Source organism: Tachypleus tridentatus, chromosome 6 (assembly GCF_004210375.1).
Source record: "Tachypleus tridentatus isolate NWPU-2018 chromosome 6, ASM421037v1, whole genome shotgun sequence".
NCBI classification, from domain to species: domain Eukaryota; kingdom Metazoa; phylum Arthropoda; class Merostomata; order Xiphosura; family Limulidae; genus Tachypleus; species Tachypleus tridentatus.
The window spans coordinates 105,962,218-105,986,358 of record NC_134830.1 but is presented as its reverse complement, the minus strand read 5'-3'; the positions used below and the strand labels follow the sequence as shown (position 1 = coordinate 105,986,358).

Here is a 24,141-nt window from a genome sequence, read left to right as displayed (position 1 = left end):
TTGTGGATGCCGTTTGGTTGTCAAGTGGAAAAAGTTGCGATTAGATCACATCTGCTTTGTATTAAACAAAGAAATTGGTGGATGTTTATTTACTAGTTGATCAGTTAATTTCCAAGCAATTAATTTTCCAAATCCATAAAGAAAAGGTTCTTTAAAATTTAAGGACTTGCATGAACGACACATATTCAGAGTGTGGTTTTTAAGCTTCACTATGCATTTAATTTTAAATAAAATGTAGACTTCACATTATATTGTTGCGCTCTAGAAATCATGAGAAATAGTAACACGTTTATCAGATTTTGGAAAGCGCTCAAATATGTTTTTCGTGTTAGTGAAATAACTTTATTTTCTTAAAGTTTGCGGTACACAATATAAGACGAATAAAAGTTTTGAATACCACTTGTTAATTCATTCATAAATAATATCTTTTTAATTTGTTCTACAGTCTGTTCTGATATTATTCAGCTTGTAAAAAAATCTCGCAGTGGAGTCTTTATCTTTATATTTAAAGAAAGAAAATAATGTATTTAATTTGGGTTGATGTTGAATAAGAATTAAATGAATAATATATTCTTAAACGTTTTATTTTTATGAATTTATTTCACTTTGAAACTGTATCAGACTTGGGAATGTTTTCTTTTCAATTGACACGAATGAACACGTTGCTAAACTGCACTAGTGAAACTGTAGCTTTCGCTATAGTTATGTTTGGTTATAACTTATTTACAAATGAAAGCTTATTTTCTAGGCTCATAAAGTCGATGTGATTGAAGAGTATATAACGTCCTTAAAGGAACTATTTTATCAACAGCAATGCCACAATAGTTAGGTGTGTTTTTTCTTTTAGCAAAGCCACAAAGGCTATCTGCTCAGCCCACCGAGGGGAATCGAACCCCTGATTTTAGCGTTGTAAATCCGGAGACATGCCGCTGTACTAGCGGGGGGCCGATAGGTAGGTAAGAATAAATTAGTATCAGTGAAACTAATGCGTAATATTGGACAGGATGTGAAATTAATACATTTAAATGATATAATTGAGGTGAGGTCTTTTTTTAAATAAAAATAAAGTGGAAACTAACCAAGATTAACTGTTACAAGAAAAAGAGAGAATATAATAGTTTCATTGAGCTTAGATGTTTGTTTTTACCTCAGGCGTTTAACTGCATATATATATAGTTTTGTTTGTGTACCTGTCTACTAAGTCAACTTAAAAACATGCGATTAAAAACAATAACTTGTGAGTGAATAATTAGGCTTATGTTAAGATCTGTATCAGGCCATGCAACGTAAAACCAGCAAACGCGATGTTGAAAAAAATTCGAAAATATTCTTGCACTCAGTAATATATTGGTAACATTTTTGAAATGTGTCTAACAACATGACGAAACAAATCCAACTCGTATCAAAGGAAGAAATTTTTTTTATATTTTTAAATTAATTATATGATTTTTCTCGAGTGTAAGCAGTGTAAGAAGAGACCAAGTCATTTTTTTTTCATCTTCCATGGTTACTTTCGAATATATAAGGAGTCTCGTAGATATTGAGTATACCACAAACTACAAAGAAACATTAACTAAGCCTAAGATATAGAAAACTTGTATTTCTCACACGATGAGTAACGTGTGTTTGTATTCGTGTATGTTATTTGTCAGTTTTCTGGAAATGCTAATTAAATTGTCAAACAATGGTCATACCTGAAACAGAAACAGTAATGGCATCAATTTCAGAAAACTGCGCTTTTGCAGCTTTAGAATGTTCTATTTATGAAGCATGGATTGCTTAGTGAATTTAATTAGGGAGAATATTTCTTTTACGGGTGCTATTCTATTTTAGTTTGAGCTCTTTTGGAAAAAATATTTAAAAATATTTTTAAGACAAAATAACTATTAAATTACTGAAGTTAATTTACGTTTCACTGAATAAGAAAACAATAACAACAAAACAGAACAAAGATATTTAAACCTGAAGTGTAAATATGGTGATAAGTAAATGTTTTACAACTCGTTCCACAAAGATTACTCTTTGAGTTATTTGTTAGACTTAGATCTATGTCAGATAATTTGAAAAGTGATTTTATAAAATATGAACTAACATTCTGTAATACCCACCTCTTTGAAAACAAAAACGTAAAGATGAAAGAAATATTCTTAATTGAATATTTTAATAGGTTGAATAGGTTTAAAAAAAAACTGAAGAACTGAAACATAAGTTTTAAAATAAAAATAAAGATGAACAGAACAGATGATGCAAAATATTTTACTTGACGTTGTCAAATATATTTTATTATGAATTTCATTTTCAGAGAACTAAAGCCGTATAGTACACGGTGATTTCTAAGATTTCTTATTCTTATTTTATACCATTACGTTCTCTATTATATGGTTCCGCATCATAATGTTTTGAACTGATGACAATATAGTGTACATGTGCATCAATTTCAGAAAACTGCGCTTTTGCTTCTTAAGAATGTGCTATTTATGAAGCATGGATTGCTTAGTGAATTTAATTATGGAGAATATTTCTTTTACGGGTGATATTCTATTTTAGTTTAAGCTCAATGGAATAGGTGTTTCTCAAACAGGAATGCACAGTTTACAATTGCCAACACCACCCTTATAAATACAAAGTTAGACACTGACGATTCTTTCCTGTCACGTCTTTGATATTTTCTTGTCTTAATGTTTTCCACTTTGAATGCTTATGTATTATAGACGATATGCAATTTGTCATTACACATTTTTATGTCCACATTGGTAGTTTAGTTTACATAGCACCGTAAGGGTAAGCTAAGCTGTCATTACTGATGTGTAAGCACACTGATGCAGTTCTGTAATATATTAATATGAACATGTGAATAAATTATTAATTAAATGTATAAAACACTGAACTTCCGCAGAGTGCTTGAAACAAGTTATGGTATGTGCAAACTTTTATTTGGTCATGCTTTTTCTTCTCGGAGCAACAGTGACTTCATATTTCTGTTAATAAAAATGACGAAAATTCCTTGAAACACAGTTTAATTCGTCTTAGAAATGATTCACATGATCTTTACGTCGAGATATTCAGTGAAACGTAATACATCTCTTTGTCACGCTCCACGCTAGTACAGCGGTATGTCTCCGGATTTACAACACTAAAATTAGGGGTTTGATTCCCCTCGGTGGGCTGAGTAGATAGCCCGATGTGGCTTTGCTATAAGAAAAACACACACACACACTGTGTGTCACTTCTATTTTCTTTATTTGTTTTTATCAGTTATATATTCAGTTCTATCAAGTGGCATCTTATGTTATCAACATATATTTGGAATGATGTATCTTGGAAACTGTAGAGTGTAGCTTGTTATTATATGGCCATTGTTACGTAGTAGTACTGTCTGCTCTATGTTTATGTAATTACGCAGGATGTGGATGAATTTTGACAAACATTTATATGGAAGGTTATTAGATCTATTTGAGAGTTACAAACAAACTTTCAGTTTTTCATTTTGCGTTTTGTGGTTTTTATGGGCGTATTTATGCGTGTTTTTTACCACTACTTGTCGTTGGATCTTCATCAGATTTGGCAGAACAATTTGTTGAATTCGTATGGAGATGCAGGCAAGATTGCGATTTCACATTTTGTTTTTTGAAAATTTTATGGGTGTTTCTTTGTTTCTTAAAATTACATATACAACTTTTCATGTCCAAAAATAGCCTTTCATTAATAATGAATTTACATAACTTCTATCCAGGGGAAGGGTACTCCACATAGTACTAAAATATATTTTGTTTAATAGCATTTAGCAATTCTTGCAAAAAAACAACTTTCTTATGCTTACTACTTTCGCTCAAGTAAAATAAATTACTCTGCGTGTAAGCTTGGACAACAATTGAGCTCCATTAAAAAATAAACAGTGTATCTGCTGTTGCTACAATCAGGATTTATCCAGATTATAAGACATATGCTTAATTTATAGTGTTTTACATCATTTTAAGGTATGAACATGTTAAAATATTTTTTTCTCGGTTTAAAGAATCTAAAAATTCCAAAGTTACAAATCATTGGGCGATACTCTGTAGACAATGGGTTGAGCTCGCTATTACATTTTACATCATGAAAGAAACCTCCCTTAAAGTTGTTGATCAACAAACCTATATCCTGTTTTATAAGGTGTTAAACGTTGTCTGATGATCCAAACAAAACTATGAAGGTCTGGGTGGTTGTGTGAAAAAAAGGCGGAAGTAAATCTAATTTTCACCTAACAAAGGAACGTGTAGGTAGCACACTTCCTACGGATCACGTGACGAATTTATGGGCGTCATTGTTCTCTTTCGAAGTTCAAAGGTAGCTTGATGCACAGTGTAGAGGGTCATTACTCACAAAAATAATTAATTTTTTTCCAAGTACTTTTTTATATTTAAAAATATGTCTATATAGATATACGTGTATATTTTGGATTTTGGATAGTAGCAAATTAAGAATACAATGACATGAATGTAATTATTTCTTTGAGCCTTAGGTAACATAAATTTAATAATGAGTAACGCACCATTTTTAACATAAGAAAGAGTATCTAGGATTCAGTTTTAATGAGAAAGGTAAAAGAGCAAGATTATGGAGTAGTTGATGAACAGAAGCATTTTATTTGATTTATATAATTAAAATTGAAATTGACACTTTAAATTTGAAGGATAAATGTGAGGAACCCATTCAGTGACTTCACGTCTTTCTTGTATATTCCAAAAAAGCCATGAAATTTAAACAAAAATGCTTACTCTTAAATATACTATCTTTCCATCTATTGTGAAGTTAAAAATCTCCTTACTCACGTTATATTACGTTTATTAATATTTTACCTGTTGTAACTGTTTATTTGTAATTACATTTGCTTTTTGTTAAGCATAAAGCCACACAATGAGCTATCTGCGTTGTCCTCACGACGGGTATCAAAATCCGATTGTAAACATTATAAGTTCACAGACTTACCACGGAGACATTGGAAGGTTTGAACATTACAGATACATAATAAATAACATTGTACAGGTGGTGATAAAAATTAACATTTTTAGTCAATCAAAATTTGTAGAATTGTAGAAATACGAAATACATCTGGTTTCAAAGCTGATTGTGGTTAAAATTAAATTATGAATAATTACTATCTGTGTCATAAACAAGGATACAAAGATAATTTATAACAATTAATTTTACTTTTAGTCTTACTAAGGAATTTCTATCTTTGTCTGTTACATATGACGAATAACACACGTTTTTGGTTTCATTTACTAAACCCATGTTCTCGTAAAAACAAATATCGACGCTTACGGAATTATCACTGGAAAGTAATGGTTTCGTGGCAACTGGCGAGAATAAATAATGTACGATAACCTGAAATAGAAGAAGCTTGTTAAAACAACCGGTTTGGAATTCCAGTTTTTGACTAGGCCAGCAGGTCTCATTGAATGGGTTCTTTGTATGAAACGTTAGTTTGACGTGCATTACAAAGTCAGTGATATTTTGCTTACGAAAATATGTATATTTGAAAGTACATGTGGGCTGTGTGAAATATTTCCGTGTAATAAGAATTTACCTTATTGTTTGACTTGTGAGTTACTTTCACGTATTTAGACAGTTACATGTAACAATGATTTGAATGTTTCTTACATGATAATAACAGAATGGACGAAAAGTCTTCATTAATCTTACTATAATAAAAACTTTCTCTCTCTATATATATATATATATTCCCAAGTTATAACGTATGGTCCTACTTTTGGAGTTCTCTCCCTTTATTTATTAACAACAATAATAAAAGAAAGTTTGTTTTAATTTTTGTTTTGACATTTGGAATAAAAGATTATTGAAGAGAAGGCACGTTTCAGACAGTATACATTTCTTTCCAAGTAGCCTAATTATTTTTCAGATTTGTCTGGTTATTTTTTAAGACAATGTATTGTACTAGTTATTATGCCGGTATGGTAATTATAGCGTTTCGTTGTTGAATCAAGAACTTAGTATCAATTAGTTTGTAAGCTATATTATTAATGACTTAGTTTCCTCAAGACCTTCGGCAAGTGATCTAAATTTCACAATGTCATACAAGCTGGGCGTCTCTAAAGATTAGTGTACCTGTCTGGACTGTGAATAGCCCAAGAGGGGGGGATGCTGTTGACTAGATGCCTCTGCTCTGGTCTTTCTGTTCACAATTAGGGGCTGCTATCATAGATAGTATTTCATTTATTTTTATTTTTTCGCGAAAACTGGGAAAAACAAACAAAATCCGAAGCTCAATGATCCGTTGTATAAGTTAGTTGAAATATAATGAAAATAATAATATTAAAAAACAAAAACAAAAGTCTTTTGAAACGCATACCTCTAAGAAAGGCTAGAAATGTCGTAAATATCAGTTTTGGCTATCTTATATATGTTTCACTTTTTTCTTTGTCATATTTAGTTGGATTGGTATATATGTTTAACTATGTTTAGCTTATCATTCACGGTAAATATTCTGGTTATAGAATATTTATAATTTTGTAATAATCTACTATGCCGTTGAAAACATAAATACAAACAAAACTTTGGGTAATGCAGTCTTTAGTGTTCAATCTTTCATTTTACGGAGACCTAAAATCATCAGTTAGATATAACACTGGTTTTTCACATTCATTCACCCTATATACCGCAGTCCTGGGAACAAACAAACTGACGACAGACTTCACACGGTAAAAAAATTAAACATTATCAGCTAAGGTAATAAACACAAAGTAAGTTCTGTCTAAAACAAATCAAAAACGGAAATGGTAAAGAACAGTATCTCCTAACTTCTCATTATTTTTAATATATATATATATGTTCCTATCCCCTAACTTATCATTCTAAGAGTTAAGCATAATTCTTATGGTTCGTGTAAGCCCAAACAATTTTAAAAACTCTTCTATGTTCCAGTGAAAAAAAAGATATCTACATCATAGACTTAAAATACAGGCATTAATGTAATAGCTCCTCTCTGCATACTCGTTAGCATAAAAATAACCTTATAATAAAAGAAACAAGATTTATACATGTTTACATTCTTATACTTAAATCCAAAGTTATCATAAATACACCCATAGAGCTATTTTCATCATATCCTTATATCTGGAAGACAGGTTTCATTCATTGCTCTAATTTTTTTCTTATGACTAAACACGTTCTTCAGAGACAAGAGGAAACATTATTTCAAAAGTCCTTTGTTCACTGCATCACTTTACATTTAACAATACGTTTATAAAGCTTTTACCAACTTACAAAAGACATCCGGACCTTTTCGATTTCAAGAACGTTTCTTAGCTGTAAATCAGAATCAAATGTATTCATCCAGAGTACTTTAGTTTTTTATTTCATTTTTATTCAATTATTTGGGGTGAAAAACATTTAAATAATCATGATTTGTAATAACAAACGTGTAGCTTTATCCCAAACAGTGCACGCAATCATGTAAACACAACTCAGAGGTAAGTAAGACAAAATATGAATTTGGTAAACCATAGTTCTTTAAACGAATATCAGATTTCAGAACATTTTACTGGATTCTTCCTTGCAAACTATCCTAACATCTTGCAACAAAAGTCAACTGTAACTTCTGAAACATGATTTAACTTCTTCATCGTCAAATAGAGGAACTGCTTTAACAAATTTTCAATTTTCAGGAACTTTTCCAATGCTTAGCGACATTTCAAAATATTTATGGAATTTCCTACATGCATGACCCTCGGTGTGGATTCCTGTACGTGGTGAGGGGACCTCCCAGGGAAGGTTTTGTTCTTTCTGGTTACCTCCTCTGGGATCTAAACATCCACCCACGTGTTTGCCGTGCGTGGCGACCCCTGAAGGGGAGGAGAGGATCCTGGTGATTGAGGGGTCCAGCCCTAACTCACCATTTTGGCCTTGAAATCCTGTAGACGGGCGGCCTTTGGGTGGCCCCCCTTGGTTCAATCGGCTGGTCCACTTGGGCTAGAGTCAACCAAGTACCAGTGTTGGAAGTTCTCAACGGGTTTTATGGACATTGTGTCTGATGCTGGTGTTTGGGTATAGTGCTCATGAAACCCTGGCGTTGCTGCAGTGTCCATGCATGATATTTGTGCGTCACCTCGTAGGGCTCCATGGTGGGTGGGGTCACTGGGTACCGAAATTTTCCTTTTTTTCCTATGGATCCTCCTACGAAAAATTTAAATAAAATAGTGAAAAAAACAGTTAATAGGTAAACAACCACGTCTTGAAGACTCTGAACAGCAGTCTTCAACATCTGTAACACACGTACCTCATTTTCTTATATTATATTCTCCTTCAGAAAAACCTTTAGGGCAAATGTCCCTCTTTTTTATTGAGAAAGGACTGGAGGGACTTGCTGGCTCTCCAAAGTCAGTAAAGAAGCTTCGATCTGGAGACATATTGGTTGAAACATCCACATCCCAACATAGTGAACTCCTCTTGTATTCAAAGACAATCGGAGATGTACCTATTGAAGCTACCCCTCATGCTACCTTGAATTCATCACGAGGAGTTATTGTTAAGAGGGATTTGAAGAACGTCCCGAGTCAGAGATTCTTGCTGGTTTCTCCACTCAAGGAGTTTCTGGAGTGAGGTGCATCTCCAATCGCAAAAATGAAGTTACACTGCTGACAAATATCTTTGTTTTGACATTTACATCACCACGTACACCTGCCACCATCAAGGCAGGTTATCTAAATCGTGAACCTGACGATGACCGAAGAAGGTCGAAACGTTGTTCGCTCTTCTATGTAAAATATTTTCTCAACCCAAACGAGCCGTTTTTGCATATAAATAATATGGTTTCTTTTGAAATTTTCACAAATTCAAGTAATTGAAAATAATAAACCGATATCTTAATCAAAAGTCTGCTCATAGTTGAATTAAAACACTCCTTGTTGCTGTACACTTGCACAATGCTGTGTTCCGATTTTTGTTTCACGGAACAATGAATTGTCAAGTGTTTTACTTTTTAAAAAAAACTGTTAAGTATAACTATTGTACGTTAATGTGATTTCGTTTTAGTTCAATACAAGTACCACAATCATTTTTTTATATGAATGGTGTTTTCATTATTTTTATCTATAATGTTTTATTTCTTTGAAGTTAGACACAAAGCAACATAATGGGTTATTTGTGCTCTACCAACCACGGTTATCGAAACCCGAATTCTAGCATTTTAAGACCCCAGGTATACCGCTGTGTCACTGGGGGACTACCTATAATTATAATAGGCCTGGTCCCTACATAATTGGTCTAATCGAGATAAATGGGCCGCAATGAAATACATTAATTTTTTTGTCGGTAGAAAATGATGATGGAAACATTAAATAGTATCTATATCTGTTCAACATTATGCCAAAATCTGTTGTAAAACTAAAACATTGAGGGAGCATATGTTAACATTTTTTGTTGGAAATGTACAACGTTTGTAAAATATTCTAGTTATACATTGTTAATTGTGGTTCACATCAACAACATTGTTAGATTTAAGATGTGCTGTTTTTGGCTATGTATGTGTTTATCTATGTTAAAGTTTTGCAAAAACATGAAAAGGTGGTAGTTCATTGTTCAAAGAATACGAAACACGGAAACATGTGTTGCGTGTGTGTGTACAGAGAACAAAGAAACACAGAAATGGACATTGCGAAAAGGGCTTGAGTCACTAAACTTTACTTTCATTTTAAATGAGAAGTATATTTGTATTGTTTTAAGGAAACGAATTATGTGTTTTACGTTTTATAAGACTAAAAACTGTAAGAAGGAATCACGTTTTTTACATGAGGGTAGATGGGTTTTTAAGTCAAGAAAGTAGAAACATATCTCATTTAATTAGTTATTTGGAATAAAATAATTTTCCTATGAGAACAAATCAGTTGATGGCAAGTAGTATATCCAATTATAACTGCCTTTTATGTTCATGCTAGCCAAGAAAAAGTGTAAGGTACTGTTGGATGATATCTTCCACCATAAAGAACATGACTCCAGGAAACAATTAAATTATATAAATTTTTGATGACGAGAAACCCACTTGGAATAAAAATGTTTCTCAGAACGGGTGGTGTGGGTAGTAACACTTTTATTGATAAGCAGAGAACAACATTCCCTGAAGATGACATGGGAGGGTCGAAATTTTATTCTCTGCTTATTAATAAAAGTGTTAATACCCATACCAGCCGTTCTGAGATACATTGTTAAACAATATAAAATCTACACGTATTTGTTCTACTCAGGTGTTGAATGAACACATTTTTATGCTTTATAGATACTTTTGATTATGAATAAAACTCAGAAAGCTATGAGCATCTTTGCAGTTATTAAAGTTGGTGAAAAATGGGTTTATTTATATCTTTTTTGTGTTTTTTCTTATAATTTTTTAAGACTCTCCTTTTGTTGTATCTAAATCTATGTGCAAGTTCACAGTCCGTTACTTTTATGGAATTAAGAAAAAGAAGAAAATAAACAGTTTTACACATCCGTTCGTTCTCGTTTCGCTGAAAAAAAAAATCTGACCTAAATATTCTATGAATTTAAGCTGTTTTTCACACTTATAATTTCCTATTTTAAAAATCAGTGAACCAAACTATAGGGAAAAGAGAAACAAATATTTTCTTGAAAGCGGATTTGTGATAAAATCCAATAGTTTGTCTTACAAATAAGTGAAAGAAAATTTCAAGTGTAAATTTCGAATAAAATGTCGCTTTACTTTGAAACGTGGTTCTTATGTAGACATCTACAGTACTGTGTAAAAGTATTAGGACAAAGTCAAACAATTATATTTCAGGCTACTTTCAACAAAATGGCAGGTAAATCACATGTGAAACATCAATCGTTTATTAATTTTCATATTTAATACAACATAAACTCAACGGAAGTGTTTGAGTTTAGCAAACAGTTAATATTTTGTGTGTCTCCCTTTTGCCTTAATAAGTGCAGACTGTCTTTCAGACATTGTTGCAACATGTATTCTTAAGATGGCGGGTATGGGTATTAAAACTTTAATTAAAATAAAGGACATAACAATGTTTCGATCTTCTTAAGTCATCTTCAAGTTAATGACGACTTAAGAAGGTCGAAACGTTATTCTGTACGTTATTTTAATTTAAGTTTTAATACCCATACCAGCTATTTTGAGAATACATTTGTACTTCGTGTGGGTTTCTTGTCATCACGAATTGTTGCAACATATTTAATCAAAATATCCTTTGGAATTTTACACCAAAGACCGTTTTAATTTTACATTTCAATCTCATATAATTAATGAGTATTTTTTTCTAAATTAATATAAAGATTTCTGTAAATGAGACACTAAGTTACATTTCTGATGTATTGAATCTCAGGTTTAAAATAAATCTCAAATTTCTTAACTCATATAGCTTTTATTTCTCTAAAATTAATGGAATTTACAGCAAATTTCAACAGGCTTCACTTGTGTGCTAAAGATATTATTTTACTGGAAAATGAGGGTTATTGCTATGATCTCAAAGAAAAGAAGAAAAACTTAAGTGCTTTTGAATTACAGACTATTCTCCAGTCAACTATTCTAAAGAATTTGTGTTTTGAAAGTGTCCGGTAGTTAGAGCACTCGACTCACAATATGAGAATCACGGGTTCGAATCTCCGTCACACCAAACATGCTCGCTCTTTCAGTCGTGGGGACATTATAATGTTATGGTTAGTCACTTCATTCGTTGGTATAAGAGAAGGCCAAGAGCTGAATAGCTGCCTTTCCTCTAGTCTATCTTTGCTAACGTGGTGAAGGTCAGCGCAGATAGCCCTTGTTTAGCTTTGTGTGGAATTTAAAACAAACAAGTAAAAACATCTTTGATTTTTTGAAATTCGTTATATCTTTAGTGTGTGATTCAGTGTGCTACTAGTTATGTAGTTAGGTTTAATTGTTTACCATCCCCAAGGTATATTTTTGAGCTTGTGATTATTAACGTAGTTTGCCGGTTCGTTTTTACATTTCAAAAAAGAAATCTTATGCATAGGTAAGACTACTGGACTTTTAAAGAAAAAAAGGAAGCATCACTAGCCGCAGCTGTATTCAGATCTTATATCAGTCAAGAAATGGAGTTATGGGCTAAAGGTTTGTATTTCGAACAAAACACAGAGCTATTCTATGAGACGCTATGCTGAGGTTAAAAAAAACACAATGTAACTGGTAATCATTAAAGTTGATATTCAAAAATACTTCCCACAACCTATGACTGCGCCCGTGTATTTTTGTTTTTTCAATTTTCACATTACTCGTTGTTAAAACTCTGATATGATATAAACGACAAGTTTGTCTGTACAAGTATCAGAAGTAATGTATGTGGTTATAAGTTATATAAGCTAACTGTGGCTCATTAAAAAAATTTACGCAATGAAATCGTCCAATAGGTAGGTGATTAGAAAGTGTCCATAAAATTAAACTATCATAATTTGATTGGTCTCTTGAAACTGGTATTTTCTGATATATGTATAGCCAACCTGATAAATATCCTATTTTAACGACGTATTAATTTTAATAGCACACAAACACTTTTTCAGCTTAATTTGATAAAATTAATTTCCTTCGAAGGAAAAGTTACAGTTACAAAAAATCGTAGGATTTTTGTTTGCTTGTCAATTTACTTCGAATATTTGTTCAAAGCTACTCAACACCTATTTTTCTAGTTGCTTATAATTTTAGGCTGATAGGCTAGAGAGAACAAAAGCCTGGCATGGCCTGGTGGATAGAACACTCAACTTTCAATCTGTGGGTTAGAATTCCTGTCTCTAAATATGTTCGCTCTTTAGGTTGGTGTCAGGGCCAACCACTTGAGTGTGGAATTTTTTTGGCTAATTCAAATACCCGAGCTGCCGATACCAAAATTAAATGGGATTAAGGTCTAAAGAAGAATAAGAGGAGACTAGTGGGAGCTAGTCAGTTACTACCACAGTCAACGTTTGGGTTATTCTAATCAAGTAGTACGATTTGACAGTCACACTTATAATACATCCTCGCATCCAAAATCCGGAGAGATTTAAAACAGGAAGTGAACCATAGAACTTATGATTCACAGCTAGTTACTAAATTACACTTGATCTCAAATTCTTGGTAAAGCTATGGATTGGTTTCGTTTGTTTGAATTTCGCGCAAAGCTACACGAGTGCTTCTGCGCTAGTCATCTTTAACTTAGCAGTATAAGACTAAAGGGAAGTTAACTAGCCTTCACCAACCACCGCCAACTCTTGGGCTACTATTTTACCAACGAATAGTGGGATTGACATGAGATTGCGAAAACTGAACAATCAGTATGTATCTCAGGACGGCAAACAATCAGTAATTATAACAAATTATGTGACAATAGATAGTAGGAAAACATAGTATTCCTGCATATCACAACATTAGTCCACAAGCTTAGTCGAACCCACTACTTATTTCAAGAGACCAGCTTTATAAAAGCTATTAACTTAATCATAACGCTTGTAGAAACTGTTTTGTGTGGAGAGGGAAAGAGGCTAGGCTTTTGAGTATTATTATAAGGAGAAATTAAAACTTTGATATTTTTATGTTTCTTATGGGCTTAACAATGTTTGGATTGACAGTATGATTTTGCTATTTACATCCATATCCTGTAATATTGAAGACATTTTAATCTGAGTGGAAAATTAGAGAGAAAATGAAATTATGGGTAATTTCAAAATGATGGCCATGTATCACCTAATTTCATTTGAATAAGAGCATGCTCCTGTTTGAAACTGTGTTACTTGAGTATATGAGGAATTTACAAGATGTTTAACCTGTCAATTGTTGCTGTTATTTCCATTTGTTTTGAGTGAAAAAAAATATTAAAGCAGTTGTATCACTTAGTGTACGTATATTGTAAGTTTTTATTCGCTTACATCAAATATCACAGCTGTTATCTGAATCAGCTGAATGGAACTTATGGAAACTAAAGGACAAAGAGAGAATTTTCAAATGTTGTTTGATCTTGTATATCGCAAGTTTAAAAAAAAAGAAGTTTGTAGCTACATTCATTTTGAGGTCTTATCAATGCTTATTCTTCACTGTTCAAAAGTTGATAATTACTGGGTGACAATAAATATATGAACAAAACTATCCACAAATCTGAGATCTATAAACTACATTTATGTTTTCTTCATTATCATTCTTATCATCATTTCCGTTGTCCTCATCCGCTTCATTGTTGAAGATATCTTTCTTTGTAGAGAACATGTGGTTACGTTCAATCTCGCTTATGTATCTGTTACACACTTCTTCTTACACATAAATCTAAAAAGTTCAGAACTTTCATCAGGAGCAGAACTGTTACCTAACCATATGGTTGATATCTTACCATTTTTGACACGCTATTCTCGAACGTGGGATGAAGGTTTTTCTAGGTTTGGTAAAAGAGATCTTCTTCAAATAGTAGCCTTGTGACTGGCTCGTTTTACTCGTAGCTTTAAAGACAACTGACGTAGTGCTAAGGCTTAAGTCTCTATTTATCTCATTTTGCACGGTGAAGTTGATATTGTAATAAATTTGCATCAATCATTTTCTTCCCATACATGTCATACAACATTTCTTCGACGACATTGGATGTGTTGTCTGCAAATTCCCAACTTTTACCAAGATGCATCAAAGTTTCGACATACTTTAAATTTTCTTTGTGACAGGTTTCAATGGTTTAAGCTTTTCTTTTCTACATAAAAGAAGAGCATCAGAATCGTGTGGAAACAAATGACGGATTTTACCAAGTATTTGACGTCTATTCCTTTGCAATACGTTTTTCATTTTGTCAATGATCAGGTGTAGTTGGATCAATAGCTTTTTGATATTTTACCAACACTCATGATCATATTTTCTTTCATGTTAATACTGTGGCTCAGCAACAGGACACACATTTGCATCATGTGCATGCATAACAACTGAAAACTCTGTCTGTGTGCGTGGCTGGCATGAATAATATATCTGGAAGCTGCCTCTTCTTGGGAATAAGATAACTTTGAAAAGGTTTTTACTCTAGATGAACTTAGTTTTGAACAGTTACTTCTTGATGTTACAAGAACACTCTGTTCCACACAAGTTTCTCAAGAAGCTCTCGTGTCTGCCATTGACTAAAGATAAATTTTATGACTTTTATTGGAGGAATAAAGTAGGAAATGCTACCCAGATTTTATCAGATAAGCTGACATAATGCTCTTGTATATGGTACTTGATGCTGACTTGGTGCTACATAATGTTCTTGTATGTGTTATCTGACGTTGACTTTGTACTATATAATGTTCTGGTGTATGGGACCTGATGTTGACTTTTTGCCACATATTATTCTTTTATATGGTATCTGAAGTTGACATTGTGCTATATAATACTCTTGTACACGGTACCTGCAGCTGACTTTATGCCATGAAATATTTTATCTCGTTCTGCATTTTTGATGGATATGTCACAGTAGATATCAAACGCTATGCCAATTCTTTTGGATGGATCGCTAGTTACAATTTTAAAGACTTTCAAAGCAAGAACACGAAATGTGGTTGCTAGAATATAGTAGTTGTTTGAGCACTTACAAATCATCTCAGTCATTTCTGTTTGTAAATTAAGGCGGAAAAACATACATTGCTCTCAACAGACTTGTTTATATATATATATATATATATGATATTCGTGTATATTTAAGTAATTGTTCATTTATTTTTTCAAACTACTTTTTATAGAATTTTGTTTTTAAAAAATCACGAACTATGGGTATACATTGTCATTGAAACTTTAGATGGATGATCTGACCGTATCTGATTCTGATGATGAAATTTCAGGAATGAGTTTGTGAAACGTATTAATGATCCAACTTTGTTTCCGCGATAAATATCTAAATTAAAAACTACACTATATCAAATATAAAACAGCACTGAATATATATATTTATTTCAAAGCAGCTATGATATTGAAGACAAACGTGTCCATATTTTGGATGATGTCTTTGCGTTACGTACTTTCATACGGTTAGGCACTAAACATTATCTGTGTTCAGACAGTTTTTAAAAGAATGTGACTTAAAAGAAACAAACGATAATAAAGCGTCAAGGTAAAACGGCCGTGAAAACCGTAACTAACAAAATACAAATGTTATTATAACTCAGTTTGTTTGTAGTTGAGCAGCAAATTATACAATGGGCTATATGGGCTCAACTTATAATGGGTATCAAAACCCGGTTTCTAGCTTTATATATCCACAGACATCCCGCTGTGGCACTGGGGGTAACTATTATAATTCATGGCATCACAAACTTTACAAATATGCACATTAAATGTAAAACAATTACATATAATTTTGATATTATGACAACTAACGTCTGAAGTATGTACATGAACAAACCAGTACTGATGTTGCCTTGCAACAGTTATAAAATGCGGAAATTCAGGTGGAAAGCTACCAAAACAAAAGTCCATGATATTAAACAAAAAAAAAAAGTAAAGACTAGGACACAGGGAAGGCAACAATAACAATTTAAAACAACCCCTTTGACTGATTACTGGAACTAATTGTAGCCGTCCTGTCCTGTTTGATGCACTACGCTCCTTGCACGAAAGGTTATCGAAACGTCAGGTTTCTTATGTTGAAATTTGCCGAAACTTCCGAAAAGTGGTATCCAAAATGCAAATAAACAATAGTATCATCAATGGTCTTGAATCTTTTCTCCAGATAAAGTATTCTACATTGAATTCTAAATTCTGTAGTCTATACAAGTAGATTTTCTTTTGCTGTCACACTTTTTCTTTAAAAAAAAATTTAAAAATATGAAATACGCTGTAAAATAGAACCAAGTTAACAAGTACATTTCAGAACCTTAGCGGGTTTACTTAGTTTAGTGAATGAATTTTTTTTCCATTTCATCAGTTTCGCAGTGCAATAAACCTAAAAGTTTCAGGGCAGAACGTGTCCTTATGAAGTCTGAAAGATATTTTACTGTATACGGTAAAGTATACTCCTGTGTTCCTAAACAGTTTCTATTGAAACATCTCATTGAACCAGAAGCCTTGGTGTTGAATGGTGACGTTTTTATGTTACAATCCATTGACTATGACTTGAACTACAAACATTTATCTTAAAAAAGAACAACAAGAGTCTGAATTCATTATATAATAAATAAGTTAAAATGTGTTTATTTTTCACCAAAATTGTTCACATCGACCAAAATGCATAAAAGCAAACAAGGATAAGAGCTTCGTAATATTTTGAATATCTAAATATTTTGTATCGAAAGTGAAAAACAAAAGATACTTTCAAAGTAAATACTATTCTATTAATTGAAATATTCGTATGAACGGTATTTTGGACTTCCGCGTGCAGTTTTGTGTCATTTCCTGGTTATTTTATCTGAGTAAAGCCTCCTGTGATATTATATGAGCTTCAAGTTATTTATATTTTCAAACCCTGCTTGTGTAAAAATCAGACCAATCTTCTTGTTTTATTTAAAATAAAGTAGTTGAGGGCATATAATTATTTTGATAGGCAAGCAGAAAACAACATACCTTTCATATATCAATATTACAGGTACAGTAAGTTTACATTGTTTTTAGTAAGAAATAGATCTTGTACAATATGACACTTCTGTATATTACCGAAACTGTAACAGTATGTATAACGCCTCTACGTCGACCAGAGAGACATATTCCACTTGTTTCCCATCAGAGACAGAAAGGTCAATGATCGCTCGGTCTGAGAACCCTAGATGTTTATGCACTGAGACAGAAATGTTACAACCACTAAAACTTACAGAACAGATAATAACTAAAATGATATTTAGCTAGATTAGGGATCATTTGTTACTTTTGGTACTTGAAAATAAGATACCATAGTCTTCCTACATGATTATTATGATTTGTGTTCGAATCAAGAACACTATATTTTATTTATTTATTTTACATAGCATCCGAAATGTTTATTTGCACCATCTGTATAAACTGTGATGTAAAGAATAATTATAAATAAATATGAAGTTATGCAATCAAAAGCCCTTGAACACATCACATTATTTTCATATATTTGTGATTTCATTTCAGATGGTGGTAAAGCGCTGCTTTCACGTTATATGTCACTGCGACGTTAGTTATTGTTGTCTATTGTAATTATTGTTTAGTTATTGTCACTTTAAAAACTATCATTGCAAGATCTAGAAAGGTAACGGGGGCTATTTATATTTAAAATATACTCTTGAGTTAGGTGTAATAAATGATATTGAAATCATAATAACTTTAATAACAACGATAAATACAATCAATAATAGTTAAAAAGTAGGGAAAAGTACAAATATTAATCAGTGATGTCGAGAAAACCCACTTGTAGAGAAATATATATGCAAAAACGGCTCGTAAAATATTTTCTCAACCCAAACGAGCCATTTTTGTATATATAGTACAAATATTAATATAAATTCGTAAACGTCTGTAATCTGGTGTATTTATTGTTACGAGTAGATTTTACCGATTTATGATTAACAGCTATAAAAACAAAGGCAAAAATTAAGCGCCATATCTATTGTGAGTAAAAAAAGAATTACGTTTCAGTGACACATCGTCAAAATACAAAAAAAAGTCACCATGTTGTTGATTTTGATACTTTAAGCATAACCCATACTGAAGAATAACACGTTATAAAGCTTTTCGATTTTTACGTTGTAACCATCTCGTTAACAGCACAACTGAGTGATTGTACACCAAAGTATTTGCTAAATTTATACCAGGAACGTTAACATAATAGTATTTCAGAGTCATCTTGGTCAGTTTATCCAAAACGTTAGGGTTCATGAGTTATATCTGACATAAATGTAAGCGACTCTATTGTAGTATATTGGTAGGTTAACGATTCACAAACGAGACACCCAGTTTGTTTTGTGAAGCCTAAAGCTACATAATGGTTATCAATACTCAAAACCAGATTTTGTGCGTTATAACCCTCAGATCTGCCGTTGAACCACCAGGAAGGGGCAGGGAGGTTAGAAACAATCAGAAACCTAAGTATAATCAGTTATTTGTTTAATAGCAAAACAATCAACCAGCCTAAATAAATTTTAAAATGTATAGTTGTCGTTTTTACGTTATTTCTGTGTTCAGGAACACTATTGTTTTGTGAATGATCAAATCAAAAATCGAACGCATCCAACAAAATTAAAGTGATTTGCATGAAACATGTTATAAACAGGACTGCTTCTTGTTTTTTTCTTTACTCGTTATCAAACTGATCCCAACAAAATACTTTCTTTTCCTTCGTCATTTTGTATTTTAATGCAAGCAATAATAATAATAGTGCAACATGTAACCATTCAAAAGTGTCTAATATTTCTATTAAAATAGGGACCAAACATGGCTCAGCTTATGAATGTTAGGGTTCGTGGTTTGCGGTCTATTGCCACAAAATATATTCTACAATTTGGAACCGTGGATGAGCTTTAAAAGTAACTACCGAATCATAATGTTCTGTCAGGCAAGGATAGTTAAAAAAATGTAATCGTAATCTGTCTCATACAGACCGCAGTTCTATTGTGTCTACACTGCACATTCACTTCAGCATGTTTATTTTACTTATTTATGCAATTAGAAACAATATTTTGTCGTGCTCACAAAAATGCCTGTGGTTACCAAAGATGGCTGTTGTATCTCCGTAACCGTTGGCACTTTTTCCATATGGCCCGGCATGGCCAAGCGTGTTAAGGCGTGCGACTCGTAATCTGAGGGTCGCGGGTTCGCATCTCCGTCGCGCCAAACATGCTCGCCCTTTCAGCCGTGGGGGCGTTATAATGTGACGGTCAATCCCGCTATTCGTTGGTAAAAAAGTAACCTAAGAGTTGGCGGTGGGTGGTGATGACTAGCTGCCTTCCCTCTAGTCTTACACTACTAAATTAGGGACGGCTAGCACAGATAGCCCTTGAGTAGCTTTATGCGAAATTCAAAAACAAACAAACAAACAAACACTTTTTCCAAAAACTGTCTATAAGCTCATTTTTGAACCTCCAGTTTTTATGAGGAGAATAAGTGTGTATCTTGATATAAATTAGAATTATAAATTACAATACGTTTGCAAAAATGGTCCCATTTCTCCAAAAATATCTTATTTCTTGTGTGATTTTTCTGTCATGAATGTTTCTGTAGGACCAACGCCTTCAAAGTACTAGGATATTCTGAATTGCTCTGACTCCTTCAGAATTATGCCACTCACAAGAAATTTTGAACCGCCGGATGACCTATTTAGGTCTTGCAAGGCATTAAGTTGTATCTTTTATAGTTTTAATGTTAGAGCAAAAACGCTAAACACTGTTTTCATTGATAATGCCAATGAAATGGGTGCAATCGTGTTTGCATCCGGTACTTCCTATCTTGAGAAACTTCTCTTATGCCAAGACGTGAAACATAAGTGTGTGTGTTTTTTATAGCAAAGCCACATCGGGCTGTCTGCTGTGTCTACCGAGAGTAATTGAACTCTTGATTTTAGCATTGTAAATTCGAAGACTTACCGCTGTCCTAGCGGGGGACTGCGAAAAGTAAAGAGGGCTATTAACATCGTAGTAACATTTTACAAGCACACCAAAGATGTCTATAACTAATGACATAATTAGGCGAAAAACTTTGTAATATATAAGCATACAGTAAACGGGTGTGGAGCCAAATAAATAAAAGTTACAAGAAATACACCTTCGCTTAATGGCGGTGGGATTGAGTAGCTGATTTATATACTTCTAGTTTATTAACTCAAAGTTAAGGGCACCTATGTGCAGATAGCCCTTTGCATATATTTGTTGGAAACTTCTGAAAAACAATAGCTTAACAAATCTATTAAAATACAAAAGTCCTGACGTATAGAAACACTCTAGTTACGCTTTCAGTTTTGTTAAATCTACACTGTGAGAACCTAATATAACCGAACACATTAGGTCAAACACTATAAATTTATATAATTAAGTTTTTTCGTACTCTATTATTAAAAAGCTAAATACCGAATATTCAAATTCAACGCAGTGTATCATTCATGACAAATTAAGTTTCTGTTTATATAGCTAACTGTGTTCCTTCACTTTTTGTGTTGTCTTAGATTCATTGATATTCTGATATAGAGAACTGTAATTATACAAAAGTAATAAAATATTGAAGTCAGAAGTTTCTTTGAAAACGGTTACAAACGGATGTGTTGATGTTTTCCATTTTCAGTCTCTGTAAGTAAATGGCAATATAAACAAAAGTTAATTGTCAATTAATTAAAACTACTGAAGTGTAGAGCTTAAAAACACCGATTATTAAGCGAACTACATCAGCATCACCAGAGAGATGATACACGGATGCAATACTTCAAAATTTGTATAAAAAATATATTTTTCTTTAGATTATTTGCCGTCGACCTGGTGTTCTTTTATAGCTTTGATTTTAATAATAAAATAATTTCATTAATATTGAGCCCAAAATAAAGATGTAAAGGTATGTGAAGGTTTAAAATAAAGTGTATAGTTAAAATGTTGTTAAACACAGCTACTCATGTCTAATAAATAACTAAAATACTTGTCTAATATTTTTATATGACATTTTTATGTTTTGATTGAAAGTTGAACATTTCAATAACAAGCCAGCCGAGGAGCAGGGAAGACTTTTGCCTACACTATAAAGGCCATACCGAGTATGACTAGAATATATATATAGATTAAAGTTCGAGATTGGAATTATTTTGCGGTTAATTTCTTTAATATTTAGGACACACATTTTGTAATTTTTAAAATTTAGTTGTGTGTTTACTTAAAATTATTATTTAGTATTTACTAGCTCCATTTACAAGAGAGTGCATAATATAACCATTAAACGTTTCTTATTTCAGGGAGGATATTTATGCTCTTCACTTGATTACGTATTTACGCAGCTTTTCGAAAGATGTTTTAACTTTTGTTTCTTATGCTAACCTTTTTTATTTAAAAAACAACAACAATAACAAACGTTAACAAAAGTTCCTAAATTAAGAACAAAGAAAATGTTTGACAAAAGTTAGAAACAAAACATCAATACTTCCTAAGTACAAAAGACATGATATTAACAAGGATAAGATTGAAAGATTCACACAGGACATTATAATCTATAGTTATTATTTTTTTTAATTTTGCGCAAACCTGCTCGAGGGCTATCTGCGCTAGTCATCCTTAATTTAGCAGTGTAAGACTAGAGGGAAGGCAGCTAGTGATCACCACCCACCGCCGACTCTTGGGCTACTCTTTTACCAACGAAGAGTGGGATTGACCATCACATTATAACGCCCCCACGGCTGAAAGGGCGAGCATGTTTGGTGCAACCGGGATTGGAACCCGCGACCTTCGAAATACGAGTCGAACGCCTTAACACACTAGGCCATACTGGGCCCAGCTATACCTAAGTAGATTTTATCTCAACAGAAGACTTGATATTACCAAGGGTAAGGTTGAACATTTCCCACAGGACATTATAAGCTATAGTGAAACAGATTTTATATCTACAGAAGACATGATATTACCAAGGATAAGGTCGATAATTTCACACTGAATAAATTTGGTTTAAGTCAAAAATATTTTATCCCAACAAAATTATAACGTGTACTTGTTCTGCTGAAGAAATTATATTCAGTGGACTAATTCACTTGGCCCTTTTTTTCAGGTCTTTTCCTCTGGCTAAGAGATTATGTGACACAAAATTATAAAGATCGTGGTTCAAAAGTGAGGGTATATCAGAAAGTTTACGATACTAATGTATAAAATAAATAATAATAAATTAGAAATTACGAACCTACGTAAAATCTAGATTCATGCAGTAACATATTAATAGTAACAGATATACACAATTCCCCAAAATAGTGTTCTTAGCCAGTGGTGTCAAATAAATCTAAGCATGCTCTCCCAGTTTCTTCTATAATTACTTGAACTTTAAAGTAAATCAGATCTCGCAAAGGTCAAAAACTCTCAACATAAATACACCAGTGAGTTTGAAAATAAAACGTTTAAATAATACCCATGTTATACCAATAAGAAACACTTTAAAAATGTTGACGTTAATTTGACATTGATGATCCTTGATTCATATCTCCTAACATTGTATAAAAGCAACAACAACAACATTTGATATATATTTAAAATAATACACATGAACTCTAGTCAATGTTCACGACTTTAATTACAGAACAACTTTATTATTATTCCTATTCTTTACTAAGCAAGCCATCACCTGGTGTCCAGTGTAAGAAGGAAACAGCATACAATTTTTATCCAATCCAAGCATTTCTTATTTCTACTAGATACGTTCAGGTAGGTTAATTGTTTGTTGTTTTGTTTCTAAATTTCGCATAAAGCTACACAAGGGCTATCTTCGCTAGCAGTCCCTAATTTAGCATTGTAATATTAGAGGGAAGGTAGCTAGTCATTCTCACCCACCGCCAAGTTTTAGGATAATCTTTTACCAACACATAGTGGGATTCACTGGTACATTATAACGGTCCCACGGCTGAGAGGGCGGGCATGTTTAGTGTAGGTTAGTTGGAATATATCATTTAGAAGAAAATTTTTCAATTACTTGACGAAAAAGGAAAAGAGAGAAACTTGTCCTATTTAAAACGTAAGTTTTTTGCATAATATAATCTCACCTTAGATAAAACATACACTTATAACACATATAAACCTATCGTAGTAATCATAAAAAAAGTCATATACTTATATGAGAATATGAAACATAATGGGAATAAAATGTTTATAATAATTTACTTTACGCGTTTGCTTTGTTTGGAATTTCGCGCAAAGCTACAGGAAGGCTATCTGCGCTTGTCGTCCCTAATTATGAAGTGTAAGACTAAAGGGAAGGCAGCTAGTTATCACCACCCACCGTCAATTCTTCGACTACTCTTTTACCAATGAAAAGTGAGATTCACCGTCATACTATAACGTTTCCACGACTGAAAAAACGAACATGTTTCGTGGGACAGAGATTCAAACCCGTCGAGCGCCCTAACCTCGTGGTTATGCCGGACCTCACGCGATTGCTTTTCTTGTATGTAGCAGTTCCAACTTAATCTGTTGTTACTTGCAAGCTTTTCAGATTGTTTTCTGCGCTTATTATGCAGTTTAAAACGACAATATTATGTTGATAATTTCTCAAACGCTGTAATT

The 24,141-nt window shown here is 32.8% G+C and overlaps 1 protein-coding gene across 2 annotated transcripts in view; it reads left to right on the top strand.

Moving 5' to 3' along the window:
* The window catches only part of Rcd6 (Reduction in Cnn dots 6), a 54,910-nt gene that overhangs the window by 12,901 nt on the left and 17,868 nt on the right, over positions 1 to 24,141 (top strand). The window contains exon 2 of one of the 2 annotated variants that reach the window (XM_076506776.1): positions 23,200 to 23,286. The exons of the other annotated variant lie outside the window; for it this stretch is intronic. Within the exon in view, the coding sequence (XP_076362891.1) occupies positions 23,200 to 23,286 (87 nt within the window). The remainder of the gene's footprint in view (positions 1 to 23,199; positions 23,287 to 24,141) is intronic. 2 annotated transcript variants of the gene reach the window in all.